The following is a 21,406-nucleotide window of genomic DNA, read 5'->3' as shown; positions in this document are numbered from 1 at the left end:
ATTTGCTCCTGTGGCTCGACTTGAAGCCATACGCATACTGCTAGCCTATGCAAATCATCATAACATACTTCTATATCAAATGGATGTGAAGAGTGCTTTTCTCAATGGCAAGATTGAAGAAGAAGTGTATGTTGCACAACCGCCTGGCTTTGAAGATCCAAAACATCCTGACATGGTATACAAGCTCAACAAGGCACTGTATGGCCTCAAAGAAGCCCCTCGGGCTTGGTATGACACACTCAAATACTTCCTGAAGAGCAAAGGCTTCATACCTGGTTCCCTCGACCCCACTCTCTTCACGAAGACATATGATGGTGAACTGTTTGTGTGCCAAATATATGTGGATGACATTATCTTCGGCTGCACCAATCAGAAGTACAGTGAAGAGTTTGGATATATGATGCAAGAGCAATATCAGATGTCCATGATGGGAGAGCTGAAGTTCTTCCTCGGTCTCCAAATACGACAGCAACGCAACGGCATCTTCATATCTCAAGAGAAGTATCTCAAAGATTGCCTGAGGAAGTTTGGTATGCAAGACTGCAAAGGCTTCATGACACCAATGCCAGCCAAACATCATCTGGGTCCTGACGACAATGGTAAAGAGTTCGATCAAAAGGTATACCGCTCCATGATTGGTTCTTTACTTTATCTATGTGCATCTAGGCCAGATATTATGCTTAGTGTTTGCATGTGTGCTCGATTCCAAGCGGCACCAAAGGAGTCGCATCACTTAGCTGTGAAGCGAATTCTTCGATATTTGGCTCACACCCAAACTCTAGGATTATGGTATCCAAAGGGCTCAGAGTTTGATCTGGTTGGATTCTCGGATGCTGATTATGCTGGTGACAAGGTGGATCACAAGTCTATATCAGGCACATGTCATTTTCTGGGACGATCACTTGTATGTTGGTCTTCAAAGAAGCAGAACTGTGTATCTCTCTCCACTATTGAATCTGAATACATTGCTGCTGGATCTTGCTACGCTCAGCTTCTGTGGATGAAGCAAACACTCAAGGACTATGGCATTCATCTGAAGCAAGTGCCACTCTACTGCGACAACGAAAGCGCCATCAAGATTGCCAACAACCCAGTTCAGCACTCGAAGACAAAGCACATTGAAATTCGTCATCACTTTCTCAGAGATCATGTTGTGAAGGAAGATATTGATATCATACACGTCAACACTGAAGAGCAATTGGCAGATATCTTCACCAAGCCCTTGGATGAGAAGAGATTTTGCAAGTTACGGTGTGAGCTAAATATCTTGGAATCCTCAAATGTCCTGTGATTAGGCACACATCCTAACACTTATGCATATTGATGACTTAGATGTGCAACACACGAAGAAAAGTATATCTTCAATCAATGAAGACATACATTCTAAGTGTGAATACATTAATGTGGAATTTGACTTCGGAGCGCCACGATAATTGTGCGCCGTGTCTGGGTCTAATACTTCCTATATGGTGGGTAAAGCCACCACCAAACTTTCTGTTTGAAGTGCTTCACTCATGGTGTTACATTAGCTATGTCTTCACATTTGGTTTGGCTTCAATCTCAACATGTCTTCATGATTATCTTCACTATGTTGATTATATATATACATATACTAGTGTTCTGTCCTCTACAGCATTCACTTATAGCTATGTCTTCTTGTTGAATCTTTTGAACTAAGTGAATGTGATCGGACCCTAACCTCTCAATGCTTTCTATCTCAAACTCTATCTCTCCAAATCATATGCATTCTATTGAAACTGTCGAATGGCTTCTCTGCGTCCTTGTCAGCAGAAGATATAGAGACAACCATTAAGTCCGTTTTCAATGCTCATTCCTTCACCTGAAACCCGGAGAAGTGGGAACGACCACCCGACAATCCAGGCGTGCATGGGATGTGGAACAACCCCCGATATGCTGCATGACGGCCACGTGCCCATCAGATGTGAATCGCCAGGGGCACCTGTGTAATAACGCAGTGCCGCCCCTGTACCTATAAATACACGCCTCACCACAGTCATTATCTCTTCTTCCACTCTCGCACGAACCCTAGCGCCACCGCTAGCACTCGACGACGCTGACAACGAAGCGCTTCACTGCTGCAACCTCTCCGACGCCGTCTTCACGCCGACCGCGGACATCGTCCTCTCCGCCGTCGCCGTAGGTGCCCTCCGTCGCCAAGTTAGGGCACGGAAGATCAAACTGCTCGGCCTCCTCTTCCACTCCGTCTAGCAGTTCTTCGTGTGGTAAATAAAACCTCCTTTTTACGCCCCCCCTTTGATCCTATAGCTTTATCACTTTCTATCACAAGCAGTTTCTATTCACACAAGTTGGATCCCTTTCATACTGCATCTCATAACATGCCTAGTATATTCACTTATGCTTCACAAAGTAGTTAGATTCCTCACTTGTACTGATCTGTGGATTCGTACAAATCTGGAACCAACTCCTTATCTATGAGTGAATGTCTTCGCGCGATGAGGTCAATGTCCTCTAAACTGATTTATCTTCAAAATCTTCTGAGAATGCATATGACCTCTTCCCCTTCCCTCGCACCTTAATGCTGTCACAGGTACATGTCCGTGGGAGAATCCTTTGGTTCTCATAGTCTGCATTCATTTGCCAAATTCTTACAGCATCACATAAATTCTCCCGAAGCCAGTTCCTGTTTGTCCAGCAAGCGAAAACCTTTGAAGCCTCTGAACGTATTGAAGCCTTTCGGATTAAGGTTCATGGCTTCAGAAAAATCAGCAAGGAAGGGTGGCAGAAAGCGTCAAAGGGAAACATCAAGAGATCTGCCCGATGACCTCTCAGAGCTGTACAAGACAGATCCTGAAGAGGATTACAATCAGCGCAAGACACGAATCCAATGGATTCGACGCTATTGGGCAGAACAGTGGTTCAAGTACAGATTTGTGACCAAGGAATATGCTGAAAAGAATGCCATCAAGCGACCATGGGGAGACATCCTCTACAAAAATCTTCAACCCAGAACCAGAGATGAAGCCATTGAACAAGGCTTCTATCCCTGCATGGTCCGTGGACCACAACCTGCGGATGCTGACCCATCGTCCCTGCTATGGTGTCGTGACGACATTCTGTTCAAGCGCAACTTCCAGTTTGCCCAGAACTCAGCAAAGCAAAACAAGAAGACATTGGGACTAGACTTCAACCCTGGTCCTTCTGCTCCAAGGGCTGACGGCACACGTGATGCAGAACCCAATGTCGTCGGTCCTTTCTACAACCTTGAAGGTCTCATCACCCATATCTTGGTTCAAGGGACTGTCGTGAACGAGCCTGCAGATGACGATGAATCAGATGAAGCGCCTGCAGCACCGAAGCCAAAGAAGCAGCCAAAAGCTTCAAAGCCTGCCTCTGCTCCAAAACTCTCACGGGCGAAGCCACTGGCAACTACACCTCCTGAAGACAGTGTGCAGTCTGAAGATTTGTCACGCATCTCCAAGCCCCAGAAGGTCAAGATGCCTCTACCACACACCAGCCAAGAGCTAACAGCCGCTGCCATTCTGGGCAATGATGCCATTGATCTGTCAAGTGATGAAGATCTTGCAGATGACGCTCTTGAGCAACTCATCAAGAGCAAAGAAGAAGCAGAAATCTTCAATGATCTGCCTCTCTTTGATGTAACAATCATCCACAAGTTCATTGATGAATGGTTTGACATGCCAAACATCAGCTTCGACGATCTGCAACTACCCATTGGCCTCAGTGTCGCCTTCCATGGCGCCATTGCTTCAGAGTTAGCTATCGCCCAGCGCATTGTTGAACTGAAGCAAAAGATTGACTATGACAAGGCTCGGTTCAAGAAGCATATGGCCAAGCTCAGCATGCAAGAGGTGAAGAACTTCAAGATTATGCTGCACGAGCTCAAGGAAGCCTTTCTCAAAAAACGTGTAGAAGCTCGGGGTTCTCGTGAGCGCATGAAGGTTTTGGCTGACAAATGTGTGCAGGCCTACAATGAGGCTGGGAAGCGCAAGGCCCTTGGGCGTCCTGGCATCGACCCCAGGATGGCAGCAAAGAAGATGAAGAAGCCCGCTACGGCTGAACCTGACGCACCAAGGCAGGAAGCAGATCCCATTGTCTTCCCAACTAGAATGACTGGCTCGAAGCCAAAAAGTCGGTCAACCGCTTCAGAGCTCAAGAAGACGAGGACTGCTGAGGCTGAAGCCAAGAAGAGGAAACATCCTGAAGCCTCTCCTACTGCCCCCTCCAAGAAGAAGAGGAAGACCAAGAAAGATCGGGCTGCTCCCACAGAGCCTTTGATCGTTGAACCCATTTCCATGGTTCGTCCTGACGCTGAACGCCAACTGAAAATTCATGAGCCTGCTTTCACAGAGGCTCATGAAGCTGAAGACTTTCCAGCAGCTGATCCCATCGCTGCTGAAGACATTGGTCAACATGACCATGTAGAAGATGGTGTAGTCCTTTCTCAGCTCGAGAACAGCGAACTCATCAGCATTGGTCGTCCTCTGACACCAATCGCTCAGGATGCTTCATGGGCTGATCGCCCACAAGAGGAAGAAGACTTTGAGGCCCAGCCAACTCCAACTACACAGGCATCGCCTGCGTTGCGCAGGCTTCGCAAAGGACCTAGGCCTCCAGTCTCTGCGTCTGAAGCTGAAACTGCTGAAGACATTCCGGCTGCATCAGCCGATGAAGAAGAAGTCCCACAAGCTGCTGCTACTCCCCTGTCCCACCAAGAAGCAGTTCTCGAGGAGAACGTGATTGTGACCGACCCTCCAGCTCGTCAAGTGGAGGTTGAAAATCTTGAGGCTGCCACCACCACCACCAATGAAGCCACTGACGCTGTCATGGCTGAAGCTAATGTGGAGCCCTCCCCAACAAAAGTATCAGAAGTCAGCGAAGCCACTGATCCCAGTGCTTCTGTTCCTGCACCTACTGCCGGTCCCCAGTTCAACTATCATGTTGAGCACAGGCCTCAGGTACAGAAGCCAATCCCAAGATTGCCCAGGTTCCCAGGTCCTGCATCAGCACCTGGATCCTTCAATATCAATGGCTTCAGAGCAGACAACACATTCTTCAATAGCTCCAGGAACCCCTACTCAAGGGAAAGAATATCATCTGATCGGTTCTGGAGCTATCCGCAGCGAAGCTATTACTCCTGCATTCTATACAATCAAGGTCGCATCTTCCCACACAAGCGTCTTGAGATTGAAGCTATAACTGGTCTGCCCTGTCTGGAAGAAGCTCTGGATTGCTTCAAAGAAGTTGGATTGCTGCCATTCGTCACTGACCAAGAGCATTGGAATGAAGAGTTGCTGCTCCAATTCTATGCCACACTTCACATCCGCGAGTATAACAGAGATCCGAAGACTTGGGTCCTGGAGTGGATGACAGGAAACGTTCATCACGAAGCCAAAGCCTTTGACATCATTGAGCTCACTGGTCTGCCCACTCCCGGAGATCTCTACGAATCTGGCTGTCAACTTCACAGTGAAGCTGTGGAGAGCATCTTTCAAAAGCCTGAACCTAACATGAGTCAGATGCTCAGTATGATGAAGCCATTACCCCAAGATGCTGCATATCCCAAAGAGTTCTTTGTTGAAGACCTAGAGTATCTGCCAAGGACTATTTATCACATCATAAGGCGAACTCTCTGGCCCATCAAAGGGCACTCTCCACATGCCAAGCTTGAAGGTGCAATGAAGACTTTGGTCTTCTATATTCTTCATGGAAAATGCTTCAATGCACAGGACTTCTTCATTCGCCAACTTGCTGCATTAGGCTCTGATCTGTTTGGCTTGAAGTTCTACGCCCCATGGGTCATGCGGCTGATCAAACTTCACTCCGCTGTCTCATATCAGCCATCTGCTCGCAATCATCGGATTTTTCTGCCTGATGTGGATATGTCTATTGAAGCCATCTATCTTGAGCCTGCCAAGGAACCCCTAAGTCTTCAGAATGCAGAGCATCAGAGTTTCTCTCAGAACATTGAAGGAGTTGAAGCAATCGCTCGTGTGTATCCTTTGGCTGGCACTACACGTGCACCGCATCCTGCTCTCACTGAAGCCACTGACAGTACAACTGCTCCACGACCCAAGAAGCGCACTCGTGTTCTCAACGACCGAGAGCTTCTTGTGGATCTTCATCAGAAACAGGATAGGCATCATGACTGGCTGAAGCGTCAAATGCAAAGCCTCTTGGTGGATGTTAATCGCATTCGCAATTTTGCCACCAAGAATGCTTTTGTTGCCCATGAAACCTCTCGCCGCACATGGAAAGGGCTGACACTGATGTGTTCTGAAGATGATCTTCAAGAGGATGGCTTCACTGAGTGCTTCAAGTTTGACTCCACACCTCCTCGAAGGGCAGTGCTGCGACGAACTCCATCTCTTGAAGACTCTGAGTTCTCTTCCTCTGCTGCAACTATGAATGCCAGAGTGATCGAGGATGAAGACGATGCTACTTCACCGCCACCTCCTTCAGCACGCTTCGACTCTGCTCCAAGCTCTTCTGCACCGCCAAACACCACCAACAACCCTGCTGCTTCACCTACTCTTCATGGGAACGAGTAGATGCTCTATGTCTTCAAACCTTTTTGGTCCTTACTGACAAAAGGGGGAGAAGCTGAGTTTGATAGTCTTCAAGTGGGTCCATATGGGCGGGTGCTTTATATTTTGCTTCGTGTTTACAACTCTCGTTTTGATACATTTGGTTCTTTGAGTTGTAACACTTAAAACTCGATGGTCGTCTGCTACCTATTTGCCACCTTGTGATGCGATGATAAATTCCGCATGTGCGATGATAAATTCCGCACTTAGACCATTTTGCAGACGTCCATTTTCCATTATGCATGTCATTATCTTCACATACCCTTTTCATGCATAGTGGATTGTCATCATAAGTTGAAAAGGATCTTCACAAGCACAACCTGCCATGTGCATTTGCATTCCAAAAGCAAACTACTTATATGCACATCTTCAGGGGGAGCCCTTGCAACTTATGAAGACAATTCCTTATCCTTTACAATTTCACATATTATATTCTCCGTTGAAAACTTCAACTAGTTTGTCATCAATCACCAAAAAGGGGGAGATTGTAAATGCATCTAGTGCCACCCCTAGTTGGTTTTGGAGTATTGACGACAAACCTAGTTGAGGGACTAATGTGTTTGTGAGAATTGTAAGATAACACAGGTAGAAGTCCCTCATTGATTCGGTTTTCCTACCAGAGATGACCCCTAAAAATGTATGAAGACATTGAAGTCAAAGGTGGTATATGAAGACATTCACATTGAAGACTATGACAAGAGAAGACATCGCATGAAGCCTATGGAGCTCGAAGACTTAGATCTTTCGTAGTTCCTTTTCTTCTTTGTTGAGTCATAGAAACCACCGTACTGTTAAGTGGGGTCCAAGAGAACCATTCAGAATGACTGAAGTGATGCTTAAACAAAACCTATGTCTTCGAGTGAAGACTATGAGAGCGAATCTTGTCCAGAGTCGGACAAGTCAGCTTTGCTTGTAGCCCAAGTAAAGTTGCCGTGTGAGTTTGAAATCTGACCGTTGGAACACATGTCAGTTCCTTAGTGACCCAGGGTCATTCCGGACAAATCGGGTCGGGTTGCCTAGTGGCTATAAATAGCCCACCCCCTACAAGCATAAACGGTTGGCTGCTCAGAGTTAGTGTACGGCTTTTGTCGTTTGAGAGCAACCCACCTCGAAGCATTTAAGAGAGAATTCCTTAACCACCCAGAGCCAAAGAGAATTAGGCATCACTTAAGTCTTCTTGTCTGTGTGATCTGAAGACTTATTACACTTGAGGACTGTGCATCCTCCAGCCGGTTAGGCGTCGCGTTCTGAGCATCCAAGAGACATTATGGATCGCCGGTGAACGAAGTCTGTGAAGGTTTGGGAGTCTACCTTGAAGACTTACCAGAGTGATTGGGCGAGGCCTGTGTGACCTTAGCTCAAGGGGAATACGGTGAGGACTTGGTGCCCTGAGCTGCGTGTTCAGGACTGGGTGTTCGGGACTGTGTGTCATCAGGTTTAAATACCTAGCCGCCCTAACCAGATGTACAGTTGTCACAGCAACTGGAACTGGTCCAACACGTCATTGTCTTCAACAAGTCACTGGTTTCATCATTCCCTTCTCTTTACGTACTGTTACTCCTTGTGAAGACATTGTATGATTGCACTATCTTTTATCTTCACTGAGTGACTGCATGTTCTGTTTGGCTTCATAATTTCTTCCTACTTGATCCTTACTACATTGCTGCTCTTAGTCATTGTACTTTCATTCTATTGAATACTTGACTATGGCTTGCCTAGTGTAGTCTACCTTCCGCTGCAGGGTAATAGGTTTATTTGGGTCGTTGGTCTTCATAACTTCCACGTTTTGAGACTTCCATAAAAATCGCCTATTCACCCCCCCCCCCCTCTAGTCGATATAACGCACTTTCAGCGACATTGCTTTCAATGCGGTTATGCCTCTATGTCGTGCTTCGACACGTGGGAGATATAGCCGCATTGAGGGCGTTACAACGAGCCAATTATGCCACGTAAAATCGCTTTTCTTCAGCAAAAAAAGCGATACATCACGCGGTCCGTCACTAAAGCACCGTCACAAAAAATGCTGATGTTAACACTTTTCTGACACCTAAGATCATATCTTAGGTGACGGTTCATGTTTTGTCACTAAAGTCCATTTTCGGTGACGACCAGGACTTATCACATTAGATCGTCCGGTTTGTCACAATATTGTTTTCAGTGACGTACCGTCACTGACAATCATTGCGTAAGGTTTGACCGATCAATAGTTATGACATATGGGCCTAAAAGATGTTGATGTGGATTCTTAGATGTGGGTCTAGACGACGCTGACGTGGCTCCTTACACGTGGGTCTAGACGACGCTGACGTGGCCTGCAATTCCGTCATAGTTACTGTCTTAGATTAAAGATGGCGTCAGTTTGTTTAATGTTGCAATTGCAACCGAATTTAAATTTAACTTTTAGTAAAATAAAAATGAAACTTAAATAACTTCTGTTGGCGCTGAAACTTAAAATTCTTAACCCAATTGTATCACACAATATAATGATCAATCATTGGACAGAGTATCACACGGGACATAACAAGAGACAAACAAAGTATCACGACCAACAAATGCACCGTCAGGATTGTGAGAAGCTTCTTTGGGAACCCAGTTGCGACTGCCTTACGAAGATACTCAACGTTCCATCCAACTCTTACTGCATATGTTCAAGAGCAACGGTTTTATCTTCTTGTTCTTCTTCAGGGCTTCAATTCCTTCTAGTTGCTTCCTTTTGAGCTCTTCGATTTTCTATTGTTGAGAAACTATTTTTGAACTCCGATCTTGTTTATATTTATTAGCTGTTGCTTTCACCTGTCTTGAGTTGCAAGCATTTGTTCAAGCTCTCTCATGCGTTCATGAGAGGTTGATTTCTGCATAGAGCTAGATGAGAGTAACCTACATAGTTTGCTTACCATTGCTGCTAAATTGCTTCACGGTATTGCGATTGCCCATTATACTAGAAAGTATTATGTGTACCGGATCCTAGATGTTTCTGGTAGCATTATTCATGTTTCCCTACCACTAATGCTAATTAAGTTGGATACATGCACGCTGAAGTTCAACATTAGCTGTCTCTTGTTCCTCTAAGTTGGAACATGTTTATAAAAATAGGAGGTAACACTAATGGCAAGAAGAGGCAACTAGTTGAGCTTGCTTGCTTGGTCTCAGCACTAAAATTATTTTTTTAAAGTCCATCGAAACCGTTGCGAGGGCTCCAACGGTGAAAACGGATCACAACACCGATGATATGGCTTTTCATTTATCTTTTAAACGGAAGTATGTCAAAGGAGGGAGTAGTTGCACCCATATTGATGAATAGAATTATTGCTTTATGAATGCATCAGCAAGAAGTTTCAGTTATTAGCGTTCTCTCTTTAGCACACACGTACATCCTTTTCCCAACACTGTTACTAGTATTATTATTTGCAAGGAGCCAATTAAGGTTATCGGAAGGTTACGCAAAAATCATGTGCAATGCAAAAACGTGAGAGATGGGACCATGTAACTCAATCTTATCAGGACCGATAAAATATACTCGCTCCATCCCATAATACAAGATCGTTTTGCAAGTTGTACCAATCAGCAGAACACAAGTATGTGGACCTCTGGCACCGCACCGAAATCATTGCTTTTATCTGAAAAGCAGGACAGATTTATATGGAAGTGGACTGCTGATCATTGCTACACTGCAAAATCTGCGCATCTATGTCAGTTCAATGGAAGAATTCAGTTGCCCCTGTCGGACCTTATTTGGAAGATCAAAATACCGCCTAAAGTAAAAAAAAAAATGCCTGGCTTGCTGTTCAAAACAAATGCCTTACGGCTGACAACCTTGCTAACGCAAATGGCCTCACAGCCCAGTCTGCCCCCTATGCAATATTGGAGTTGAATCAGCTGTGCATCTGTTTGGCACTTGCCCTTACGCTGCTGGCATATGGGGTTTCTTTCTGACGAAATATAAATACTCTTTCGACTTGAGGCCTGGATTCAACATGGCTAGCTTGATAGAGTGGTGGTTGCAAACCTTGGAGATACTTCCTGTGCAGCGTCGACAGGAGTTCTCTTCACTTTGCATGACCATATGGTGGATGACCTGGAAAGAGAGGAATGGTAGGATCTTCAACCTGAAGGCCTGCGACTTTCTGAGCACCTGCACTTCAATCTCGGAAGAGAACCGAGCCTGGCTTCATGCAGGAATCGAAGGAGTGAAATGGGTGGGGTAGTCGCCTTTTGACCCTCAGTGAACCTTGTAGCTTGTACTCCTAACCAATAGTGTTTGCCATTTCTCTTCCGTCTTGGTCACTTGACAATGGCCTCTATACCATGTAACCTGTCTTTTTTCCCTCTTAACGAATGAAAAGCAGTGCCTGCTGCATTTCGTCAAAAGCACAACACAATGGTCCGAAAGAGCATGCAACAAAATCTAGGTTCAGGACACCTTGATGACAAAAACTACTCCCTCCGTCCCATAATATAAGAGGCAATCATTTAGGCTATAGAAATCGTGCCTGGACTGAGGCTCCAACGATGATGAAATGCACCTTATAAGAGTTAAAATACGGGACATCATCCCTCTCTTCTTTCAGCTATCAGGACTAACACTTGAATGAATGGAAAACCAATCAACCATATGTACGTCAACTGCCATTTGTAGTTCCTGATATGCTATGCTATGCTATAAAAACAAAATTGCCTACACAACGGATCTCTTTACACTCTTGGCTAGATTATAGGGCCTACGAGACCAGCTCCAGTTTTTTTTAAATGCATCTTCCTTGCAGCTCCCAGGACTATTTGAATTACAGATGCCACTGGCCACTGCGTTCCTCCTCTCAAGATAGGCAAGACAGACGAACAGATCACAAACTAATCAGATAGCGCCCTTTCCCAAGACAGGTCAGACAGACCAAAGGATCATCACAAACTAAACTTCAGTGATCATTCCACGGAGGAGACAGTGTACATTGTACACCTCACGCCAGACAATGGACAACATAGGCTGCTATTCAGAGTCTGAGTCGATTGCTAGTACCAATCTTGGTCGAACTGACCGTTGCTGCCGAGCCGGTGACAAAGGACCACCAGGTCTCTCCCCAGGCAAGTCATCATCCACAACTGAAGCTGCACACAAGGAATCAAATATTAAGTCTACCTGTGAAAATGTAGAAGTGTAATTATACAAGGGAACTATAAGTAACTTACACTAACATGTTAACATTTTGCTAAATAGTTTGATCTAACAACAATCGTAGGAATCAGCAACCATACTCCAATTCTAGTCCCTAAAGGAGTATTTAGAGAAATCACAAATAATAAAACTGTAGAAATCAGAAGGGTTAGTTTCTGTGCCTTACCATCTAAAGCTGTTATTTCATCCTCAGGGTTCCTCCTTTTCTGAGACGCTTTCTTGGCAGTAATTAGACTTTCATCAACGCAATTACTTGCAATCGATGCTTGGCTTTTACCAATGCAATTATTATGTCCATGTTCCAGTAGGTTTGCTGCTGCTGCTACTGGCTCGTGCAGAGGTTGATGGTTGGCAATGTTGTTTTGCACTTCGCCTAGATTATTTGTCAACTGTAAGCCAGGATCATCCTGGGGATTTGAAGGATACTGCCAAAATGAGAGTTGTCCCAGATCATCAAAATCTTCACTGAACATAAGATATGAAGCCTCATCTAGACCACCTCCAGGTTGTTCCTCACACGTTCCTTTAGTCTCAGGTGGATTGGGTGGAAATGGATCTCCAGTGTCATCTGCTGAGCTGGAATTCAAAACATTAGGAGACAACACCGTGACGTTATCATCATCAGAGTCGCTCAGAACTATTATATCTTGCTCTCTTGATACTGCAGGGACATGTTCATCTATAGGAGAAGAATCAAGATCATGTACATTGCTCATAGGGTAATCATAGTGTCCTTGTTCCAAATCTTGAGTGTCCTCATGATCATTATTGCTTGTAGGAGTAATAAAGTTTCCATTTTTAAAGTGCTCTGGGTGGTTAATATCAGAAGATTGCATCGAGTTAACATCCCCTCTATTCGTAATTTCCCACTTGCCGTTGTTGTTTTTTCTAATTCCCAACTTGATACGGGAGCCCAGCTGGTCAGACAGAGACTCCTCTTTAATCTCATGCTTTACAATACTCATGTTGATCTTGGACCCTAAGTTGGTGGCTACAGAGACAGTACCATCTGGTAAATGCCACCGCGTAAGATCCTTCAGTTCAGCTCCACCCTTAACTCTCCAGGAACCATCAGGCTTGACATCAATTTCAGATACATCATCTTCGCAGTTTTGGATCTGGACCACCAAAATGCAACAGTGTCAGCAAAATAAAGCATAATGGACTAATGTAGACTTGAACATGTACATCATTTCCACTATGAACTCACCAGCGAAGTGATCCGGTTGAAATATGGGTCAATGATTATGTTGTCCAGAGAATAATTCTTCAGGCAAATTGGGCATTGCCACTGCAGACAGGAACATATAGTTTTATTAGGCAAAGAAGGTAAGAGAATAACTGGTCAATTTACGAAAAAAGGCAAACCTTCCGTGAACGTTGATTAAGTTCCACAAAAGCTTCTAAATCAAAGCAACCCATGTGGACACAGGGTTTAAACCTGCCAGCTATCTTAATCCTTGAACCAGTCATCTGTCAAGATAAATTAGCTTTCAGGAAGGCACATATTACAGAACCTAGCATACAAAGACATAATGGCTAACTTTGTGTCAAGGAGTACAAAATATACTATGGATCATACAATACCATATTGCCATTATGGGATTGATGAATAGCATCTGGGTTGACAATTATAATATAAAGTACGTATGATAATTTTCGAAGAATATATTTAAGCGTTGGGTGTCATGGCTCACACATAAAATAATGTCAGGCCATCAGGTGGCAAATGCAATATTCAGTATTCAATGGACATGAGGTCAGATGTAACAGATATATCAGATCAAGTATTAGCAAATATCTACGCATCTAGACATTCTCAGTAATGGGCAAAGTAATTACCGGACATCGGAGATTCACAGAGACCCTGTCAGCCACAACCTCAATATCACTATCACTGTCAGCATTATCTGCCTCAGCTCCACCACCAACACAACGCCGCACACGAGCAAGGGCATGATCAAACTTCTCGCCATCATGTTCCTTCGGCACCAGATTTAGGACCTGCCCATTATCAAATTATAAGAAAGGAACAGAACCGTAAAGCACAGTCCTGGAGTTTGGAAAGAAAAAATATTTTTAACAGCATAGCTCGAGATAAAACAGAAATCCTGGCCAGGAACCAACTGGAATAAGGAACATTCCATCACAGACAATCTTATTTTTGTACTTTTGCGCCATCTTTCATCACATAAAATAGCTATCCTCACGAATACAGTGGAGTTCCACTTGTAGGGACGATCTACAGGTAGTGTGTGCCACCGAATCCAAACAAGCCTGATTGATTGTACTAGCCTGAGGGAAGTAAAGGATACTAAGCAGACTAAGGAGGGGCAGAGGTGGGAACCACCGGCTGATGATCTACTCAAAATAAATGATGATGGAGGTGCTTCACAGGATAATTCAAATGGGGTTTTTGGCTTCATCATCCGAGATAAAAGTGGTCAGGCTGTTGCCGCTGGTGCAGGTAACATACCCTATTTACTGAACCCGTTGCATTCTGAAGCCGTGGCATGTCTGAAGAGTTTGCAAGCTGCACAACAGTTCGGTATGGCGTCGGTGATTGTCGAGACGGATTCCACAACACTCATGCAGGCGATTAAAGGAACGGCCCAGGATCGCTCTGCCATAGGTGTCATCTTCCGAGAGATTAAAGTTCGTGCTCGTTTAAACTTTTCTTTTTTTGAGATTGTTTTTTGCCCAAGGGGCTGTAACAAGGTAGCAGATTCTCTAGCTGCTCACTGTGCACGAATGGGCCATGCATCCTCAGCCTTCTGGCCGGATGGAGCGCCAAACTTTGTTCATGCATTGGTTGCCAGCGACTTGGCTGGCCGTTCTGGTTAATGGAATAGAGAGTATTCCGGCTCAAAAAAAGAAAAGAAAAACATTACGAGCATCATAAATTGGGGCATGGTCACTGGTGATCGATTTCAAACGCACCCACCCAGCCAGACAGAAACAACACGTTTTTCTCCCATGGACACTGGTTCGTACTTTCCATTTTCTTTCTACCTTATCTCCAACAACCAGGCCACCACTCACTCCATACCTTCGCAAGTAACACAAACGAAGGCTCTGGATCGTTGTCCCCACCGTCACGCCCCTAACCTGCTGCTCCGCTTCCCAATCGCCTCTCGCACTGGGCACCCGCAATATGGATCTATAGATAAACAATTTTCTCGCCGATATGAAAGCACCCACCCACTGCCGCCTCAATGAGGGTCACTCACACCACCATTTGGGAGCTGTGTGCTCCACCCCCTGCCGTTCTTGGATCTACTGTGTTTTTTAATTTAGAAGTTGGTTTCATCAAGTTGGATGCGACTAGTTGAGTCAGAAATTGGTATTCCTTTAGTAGGAAGCTACTGCTTTTGTAAGTGAAGTTGGTGTTCACTGGGCTGGGAGTTGGGTGTTCATGGAGTTGAAAGCTCCAGTTGTTGAAGTTATAAGTTGATATTCATTTGAGAAGAAAAATGTGTGTTGATAGTTGAAAATTGTAGATCACCTAGCCAAAATTTGATGTCTCTTAGCTTCTCCGCTGGCACCACCCCACGCCAGTGATGGCCGGTGCCGGAGTGGAGGCAGAAGTAGAGAGGGAGGATACAATAGTGTGGCAGGAAAGATACAGGTGTTTGGTGCACGGGGGCGAGATCCCTGTTCCAAAAGGGGAAGAGAGTCCTGTTGGAATCAATCACACTACACTGCATGCATGCACAATCACCAAATAGATGTCCTAAACGTTAAAGACAAGGAGAGGGAGAAATAGAACATATTCAGCATTTATGGAAAAGGTGAAGAAAAACATGCTTCGTGAAATGAACAATCTAATAGTAAGTGGTCTTGACAATGGAAATGTGGAAATGCCTTCTGTGACACAACATAACAGTTACCTCTTGCAGAGATCTCCTCTTGGCAATTCTAACACCCAAAGAAAACATGCGGGAGTCACTTCTAGATAGAACAATTTTATTAGGTCCTTCTTTGCAATATTCCGTTAACTGCAAAGAGAAATGATGAGTAGGATCAACAAACATCCATACAGAAAATGTAACTAATAATCAACTAAAGAATATAATAGGTATTTCGACAAATCATTCGAAAGCAAGAATAAGAGAGAGCATGCTCCATGGAACAAGACTTACTACAGGACCATCATCTCTACCATTGGCCCCTAACTGCTGTGTAGGTTGCCGGTTAACAACCCTGACTTGAATACCTGAGGAGGAGAAAAAGAACTGCTAATATGAATCAGATCTATAATGATTGGAATTAATAGAACAATGGTAAGAGAATACCCGCAGGGGGTGGGGGGAGTAGGAGGCTGGGACTAAAGAAGAGATACAACTATACAAGAGAATACAACCAGGCTCCATCCTAAAGGAGAGGAGAAAGAGGCATTTTTGAAGCAGAACCGGGAAGCTAAAAGGATTAACATGCATACAGACGTGCACACACATATCGCTCGTAATCGGACAAGGGAATGCAACACAAGATGACAAATGGTATTCGGCGCAGCAACCAAGCACAAGCTACATCTAGCTTTGGTCACACCACATAAACCTAGGAAAGTAAATCACCATGCAAACATGAACTCATTTTAACAGCTAAATATTAGTTTGGAAGGCAAATATGAAGCCCGTCCTTCAATCAGGTGCATGGCGGGGAACAGTGTCAGTGTGTGCACCAAGTATAACAATAAGGCAAATGTTAAAGATGCATCTTCCCTGGATACTTGTAGATTACATGACTCGTAAGAAACCAAACCTGTGCAATGAACTTGAGTATGTGTCCTTTAAGCTAAATAAACAATTTTCTATAGATCTATATCAAAGGATGTTATCTAGTAGGCCAATGCATATTACCATTAATTTGCATATCAGAGTGTAAAGGCCATTGCATCCTGAAAGGAACTTGGTCATCAAGAAGGATACACCAAACCTGCAAGAACATAAGTGGTGCAAAGAAACTTAATGTCAACAATGCATGCAGACAGTGGTCTGATATTCTCTAGTATGGCAGAAGATGACTGGAAATAGCATACAGTGACCATAACTATACTCACAAGTCACAGCCAAATCTTTGAATTACAACAATCTGGCATTTCTTAATAATGCATGACCAAAGAAACACTTATTGAAGGATGACCCTGGACAAACCTAATACTTCAAGGAAATGAAAAGAACCTGAATGTCATATTCGTCTTTCTGTAGCATTTCCCTATTAGCTCTTGATAATGGAAAGGTTTTCTCGAGATACTGTATAGTATATGACCTGGACCATAGGAAAGAATCACACACAAAAACTATGCAAATTTCAGAATGTCATGGTTCAGTTTAATTCATCAATTTATGCACTGACCAAGTGAATTAATAATATTCAATGCATAACTCACCCATCAGTCGCTATTTTAGAAGGAGCTATTGATGTTGGAAGTAATGGATGATTGATAGTGACCCAGAAACTGCAAGTTATAGAAGGAAACTATGTTAAAACAGCTGGTCATTTAATATTAATACTGGAGAATGAGGAATTGATTAGATAATGTTCTCAGCCTTAAATGTTGAAAAGGCAAACAGGCAGAACAAAAGATGAGTTTGGTATTGCATGAAAGTTTTGAAGAACTTACGGATCGGCCTTATTTATTCGACAGACGTCACAGTAGAAGCTGGAAGGTAATTCCTGAGGAACACTCTCTGCAGACTTCTCGGATATGATAACACAACCAACATGTTGCCAGACATTGCATTGTGGATTATCACACTGAAAAGGTCCAAGCAAGTTAGGTGGAACAAACAGAACCTATCAAGAACAGAACTGCCAATTTCATAAAACACATGATATTCGTAATAAAATAAGTTCTGTGTTCCAAAACAACTAACGTGGGGTTTTAGAATATAAGAACAATTCACTGCTTTGAAGTTTCAGAATGTACATAAACTGATTTAATGATTCAGTATACAATCTGCATAATCAAGGAGACTGACGAACAAATTGTGATCTTGCTGCATTGATTGGAGAAAATGAAAAGACAATTAAACTGTCAAGTAGTCATGTTTGTGATGAAAACTAATACCTTTATCATGGATCCATTGGCCATGGAGTTACCACAAGGACAACGGACCTTGACATCCTTTTGAGCAGAGCCATTTAACTTTTTTTTAGGCTTTACACTTTGTCCTGAATCAATCTGATTTAGTGAGCCTGCAGCAGAATTTGCAGGACTGTGCAGTTTCCTAGATATTAAGCAAAAACAGACAGTATGAGTGTATGACAAAACACAGTAGGAGTCAATCCAAATAATACAAACACAAGGTCAGTATGTGAACAAATGCAAACTCACCTAAAGGTTTCATCAACTATTTTCAACACGGTTTCTTTTTCAACTGCCGGTTTCTTTGTTAAGCCATTCAGTTGTGATACTGCAAGAACAATATGAAAGTTATTCCTCTTGTACCTTTAGACAAACACTAGTATAAAAGGGCCAGTGTTGGAAGAAGAAAGACAAAAAACAATGCACCTTGATCTTGTTGATCAGATAGTATTGCTAAGATTTTATCCACCAATTCCTGGAATTGTAAAGCAAAATCAGATAAACAAAAAGTGGCTTAGAAGTAAATACTCAATATAAGTACTAAAAGGCACAGAGAAGTTAATTAGTTCCGAAAGATGTTACGGTATTAGTAAGGACGACTTGACAATCTAATCGATTATTTGTTCCCAAAGTAAAGGGAAGATTGAAACGTTTGAGCAAGTGATGTAAACTTGTAAAGTAAAGCAATAAGTATAATTTATATTTGTAGAATGTATTCATGTAGATTTACGAAATTGGATTGAACAAACCTGCTTCTTTCCTTGCTTTGAAAGTCCAAGCAGATGCAGGACATCTTTTAGCTCTTTTATTCTGAAGTGCTTCAACTTGTCCTGCAACAAAGCATTTAGCTATCAGCGACATAAAACAGATGAATAAGCCACACAGGTCTATTCCTTTAGGACAAGACTAACACATACATGAAAAGGGGTGCTAAATAAGATAATCACTTGAAAGCTCTACTTCGTAAGAGGGGCATCTTGACAACATAAAAGAACTAACACAGAAAATGATGAAATTTCCAATATAGACCACTCCAATTGATTATACATAGTGATGTAAACAAGAAACAAGTTTTATCAGATGATGCGAGGAGCTGAGGGCAGAACTATCGATGCCGCTGCTATCCCGTATACTATACATGAGTAAGGGCATGGTATAGTGTAATATAGCGACAGTTCTGGACTGTTGTCAAATGCTTGGGTAAGAGCACCTAGTAGCTATCAACTACAATATACAGATATTAAGTACCACTAAAGTGAAGGTGGCGCAGCAATGACATTTAGCAATGGAACTCAAATCTAAAACTTGGTTACTAAATGCATCCCTCCAAACAATCTTACTGAAGCCAAGTTGCCGAGCAATGTAAACAGTACCAGTGCAAGAGAATGGCAAACAGATAAAGAAATCAGCTAGCTTTGCGGAAACAAGCAATGCAAGAAGACTAAGAAATACTAACTGTGAGCAGTTTCAGCACCTAGCAAAATGTTAGTAGGGCATGTCAGCTTGGGCGTCAGCGGTGTCGAATCCCAGATTGCAATCTCTACAGAAAACAACTTGTAACGATGTAAGATGCGCAGCTGCGGCCTAATTGTAAGCAGTTACATGTATGGACCTAGTAGCCAGGCTTGGTAAGTAAAGCTAGTTCAAGTTACAGAAGGGAATTGACAAGGGATGATCAATCAAGAGTTTCCCTGTCCCTAATCGGCTAAACAGAAACCTATTAAGCGGTAGGAGTATGAAACTAATCAAGACGGCTCGTCAGAGTTCTACTAGGTCATGATGGGAGGGGGTCGCTGGAGGAGGGCCTTAGAATTAGAACCGACCCGTCGCCAGATTGAGGTCGCCGTACAGGGTAGAAGCGGTCATCCACCGCGGAACACGTCCCGATGGAATCGCAAACGTATGAGGCATGGAGGGATATGCGTAGAGATGCGGGTACCTTGCAACCGGCGAGCGCCGCGTCGGCGGACTCCGGCTCCATGGCGGCTCTGGCCGGGGGGAATCCAATGTGACGACGCCCTACGCGAGGCGGGCGGAGTGCAGGGAGGAGCGTCGGCGGAGAATTGGAGGAGGCTAGAAGAATCGCGGCTGCCGGAGGAGGAGGGGCGCTCCGCTCCGTTGGTGTGCGGCGGCTCGCGGGCGTGGCGGCCTGGCTGCTCTCTTTTCTCCTCCTCTTCTCTTCGGGTGATGACGACGACCGAGGGAAGAAACCTACGACGGGATCTGGGCGGGACGCGTGTACCCTACGAGGACTGGCGCGGATCTTAATGCTCTCTCCCCTGGCTTAGGCGACAGATCCGATTTTGATTAGGGTCTTTTTTAAGGGACTTTGATTATGAGTCTTTGGAGTAACTTCCGTTACATGTGGCGTATGACTTATACTAGTAGACATCCTTGACGTATGAAAACAACCAGTAATGTCAACATCTTGTTGTGAACTTGTCGTAGCTCTCATGATCAGGGTTTTTTATTATGCTTTTATATTTATATAAATATTTTGCAACCATACAATAATTAAAAATTATTATTATATTATATTGTCCAAATTTTATTGTCCCATACAACCAAATATATCACTAAATATATTGCAAAACATTCGTGCAGCAATGTGTGAGATAACATCTAATCTTATATACCTAAATAGTTGATCCCCACTTAACTTCAACTAGATGATACCCCGCACGTTGTTGCGGGAATATTTTGCAACATATTTCAATGTGACTCGTTGTATGAAACATGAATATTTGAAGTAATAATATAAAAAGCTAACAATAAAAATACATATAATTTATTGTGCTTGATTACTATATAGCTGTAAAATGTTTATTAAATGTATATAGCATAATAGAATGAAAAAACCCTCATGTATGTTACATGTTGAGATAAGTCTTTTTTTCATGCATGTCATGATGAAGTGGCATGCTTGCATGTTGAGAGACATATGATAGTGGGGGTGAGCCTTTTCTCATGCATGTTGTGCAATGATGTGGCATGCTTGCATGTTGAGAGAAATAGTTAGTGGGGGCTAGCTATTTAGATATACTCCCTCCGTTCCTAAATACTTGTCTTTCTAGGCATTTCAACAAATGACTGCATACGAAGCAAAATGAGTGAATCTACACTTTAAAATATGTCTACATACATCCGTATGTAGTAGTCATTTGAAATGTCTAGAAAGACAAATATTTAGGAACGGAGGGAGTAGAAGATTCTCTCAACGTGAAAGTATGCCACCTCACCATGCCAGCATGTATGAACTAAATAATTGATCTCCACTAAGAGCATCTTCAGCAGCCGCGCTAAACAAGCGCCGCGCCTCAATTTTGCCCTTTTTAGCGCGCGCGCAATCGGTAGAGGGGCTCCAGTGCGCGCGCAATAACCGCGCGCGCGGCATATAGAGTTGGGCACGCGGTCTGAATCGCCATCACGTGCTGTGAATTTGGGGCACCCGCTTCCGCGCGTGGCACACACGAGCGCTCGCGCCGCACTCTCTCCACCGCGCCACCTTCGCCCCACACGCGCCGGCGCCGGCGAATTGACCCGATGGACGCACGCGCC

At 43.8% G+C, this 21,406-nt stretch overlaps 1 protein-coding gene across 1 annotated transcript; it reads right to left on the bottom strand.

Moving 5' to 3' along the window:
- Positions 1-11,071: 11,071 nt before the first annotated feature.
- Positions 11,072-20,065, bottom strand: LOC119301021 (E3 SUMO-protein ligase SIZ2-like). The gene is made up of 16 exons (XM_037577924.1): positions 19,788-20,065; positions 18,598-18,678; positions 18,275-18,323; positions 18,098-18,176; positions 17,831-17,990; positions 17,384-17,517; positions 17,150-17,218; positions 16,941-17,028; positions 16,620-16,695; positions 15,900-15,973; positions 15,648-15,755; positions 13,600-13,761; positions 13,126-13,230; positions 12,968-13,048; positions 11,924-12,875; positions 11,072-11,690 (listed from the first exon to the last, which is right to left on the bottom strand). Exons 1-16 carry the CDS (start codon positions 19,827-19,829, stop codon positions 11,572-11,574), a joined length of 2,379 nt encoding a protein of 792 aa, XP_037433821.1. The 5' UTR covers positions 19,830-20,065; the 3' UTR covers positions 11,072-11,571.
- Positions 20,066-21,406: the final 1,341 nt, after the last annotated feature.

The sequence above is a fragment of the Triticum dicoccoides genome, chromosome 5A (genome assembly GCF_002162155.2).
Source record: "Triticum dicoccoides isolate Atlit2015 ecotype Zavitan chromosome 5A, WEW_v2.0, whole genome shotgun sequence".
In the NCBI taxonomy this organism is placed as follows: Eukaryota; Viridiplantae; Streptophyta; class Magnoliopsida; order Poales; family Poaceae; genus Triticum; species Triticum dicoccoides.
Note: the sequence above shows the minus strand (reverse complement) of the source record. Positions and strands in the feature narration are given on the sequence as shown.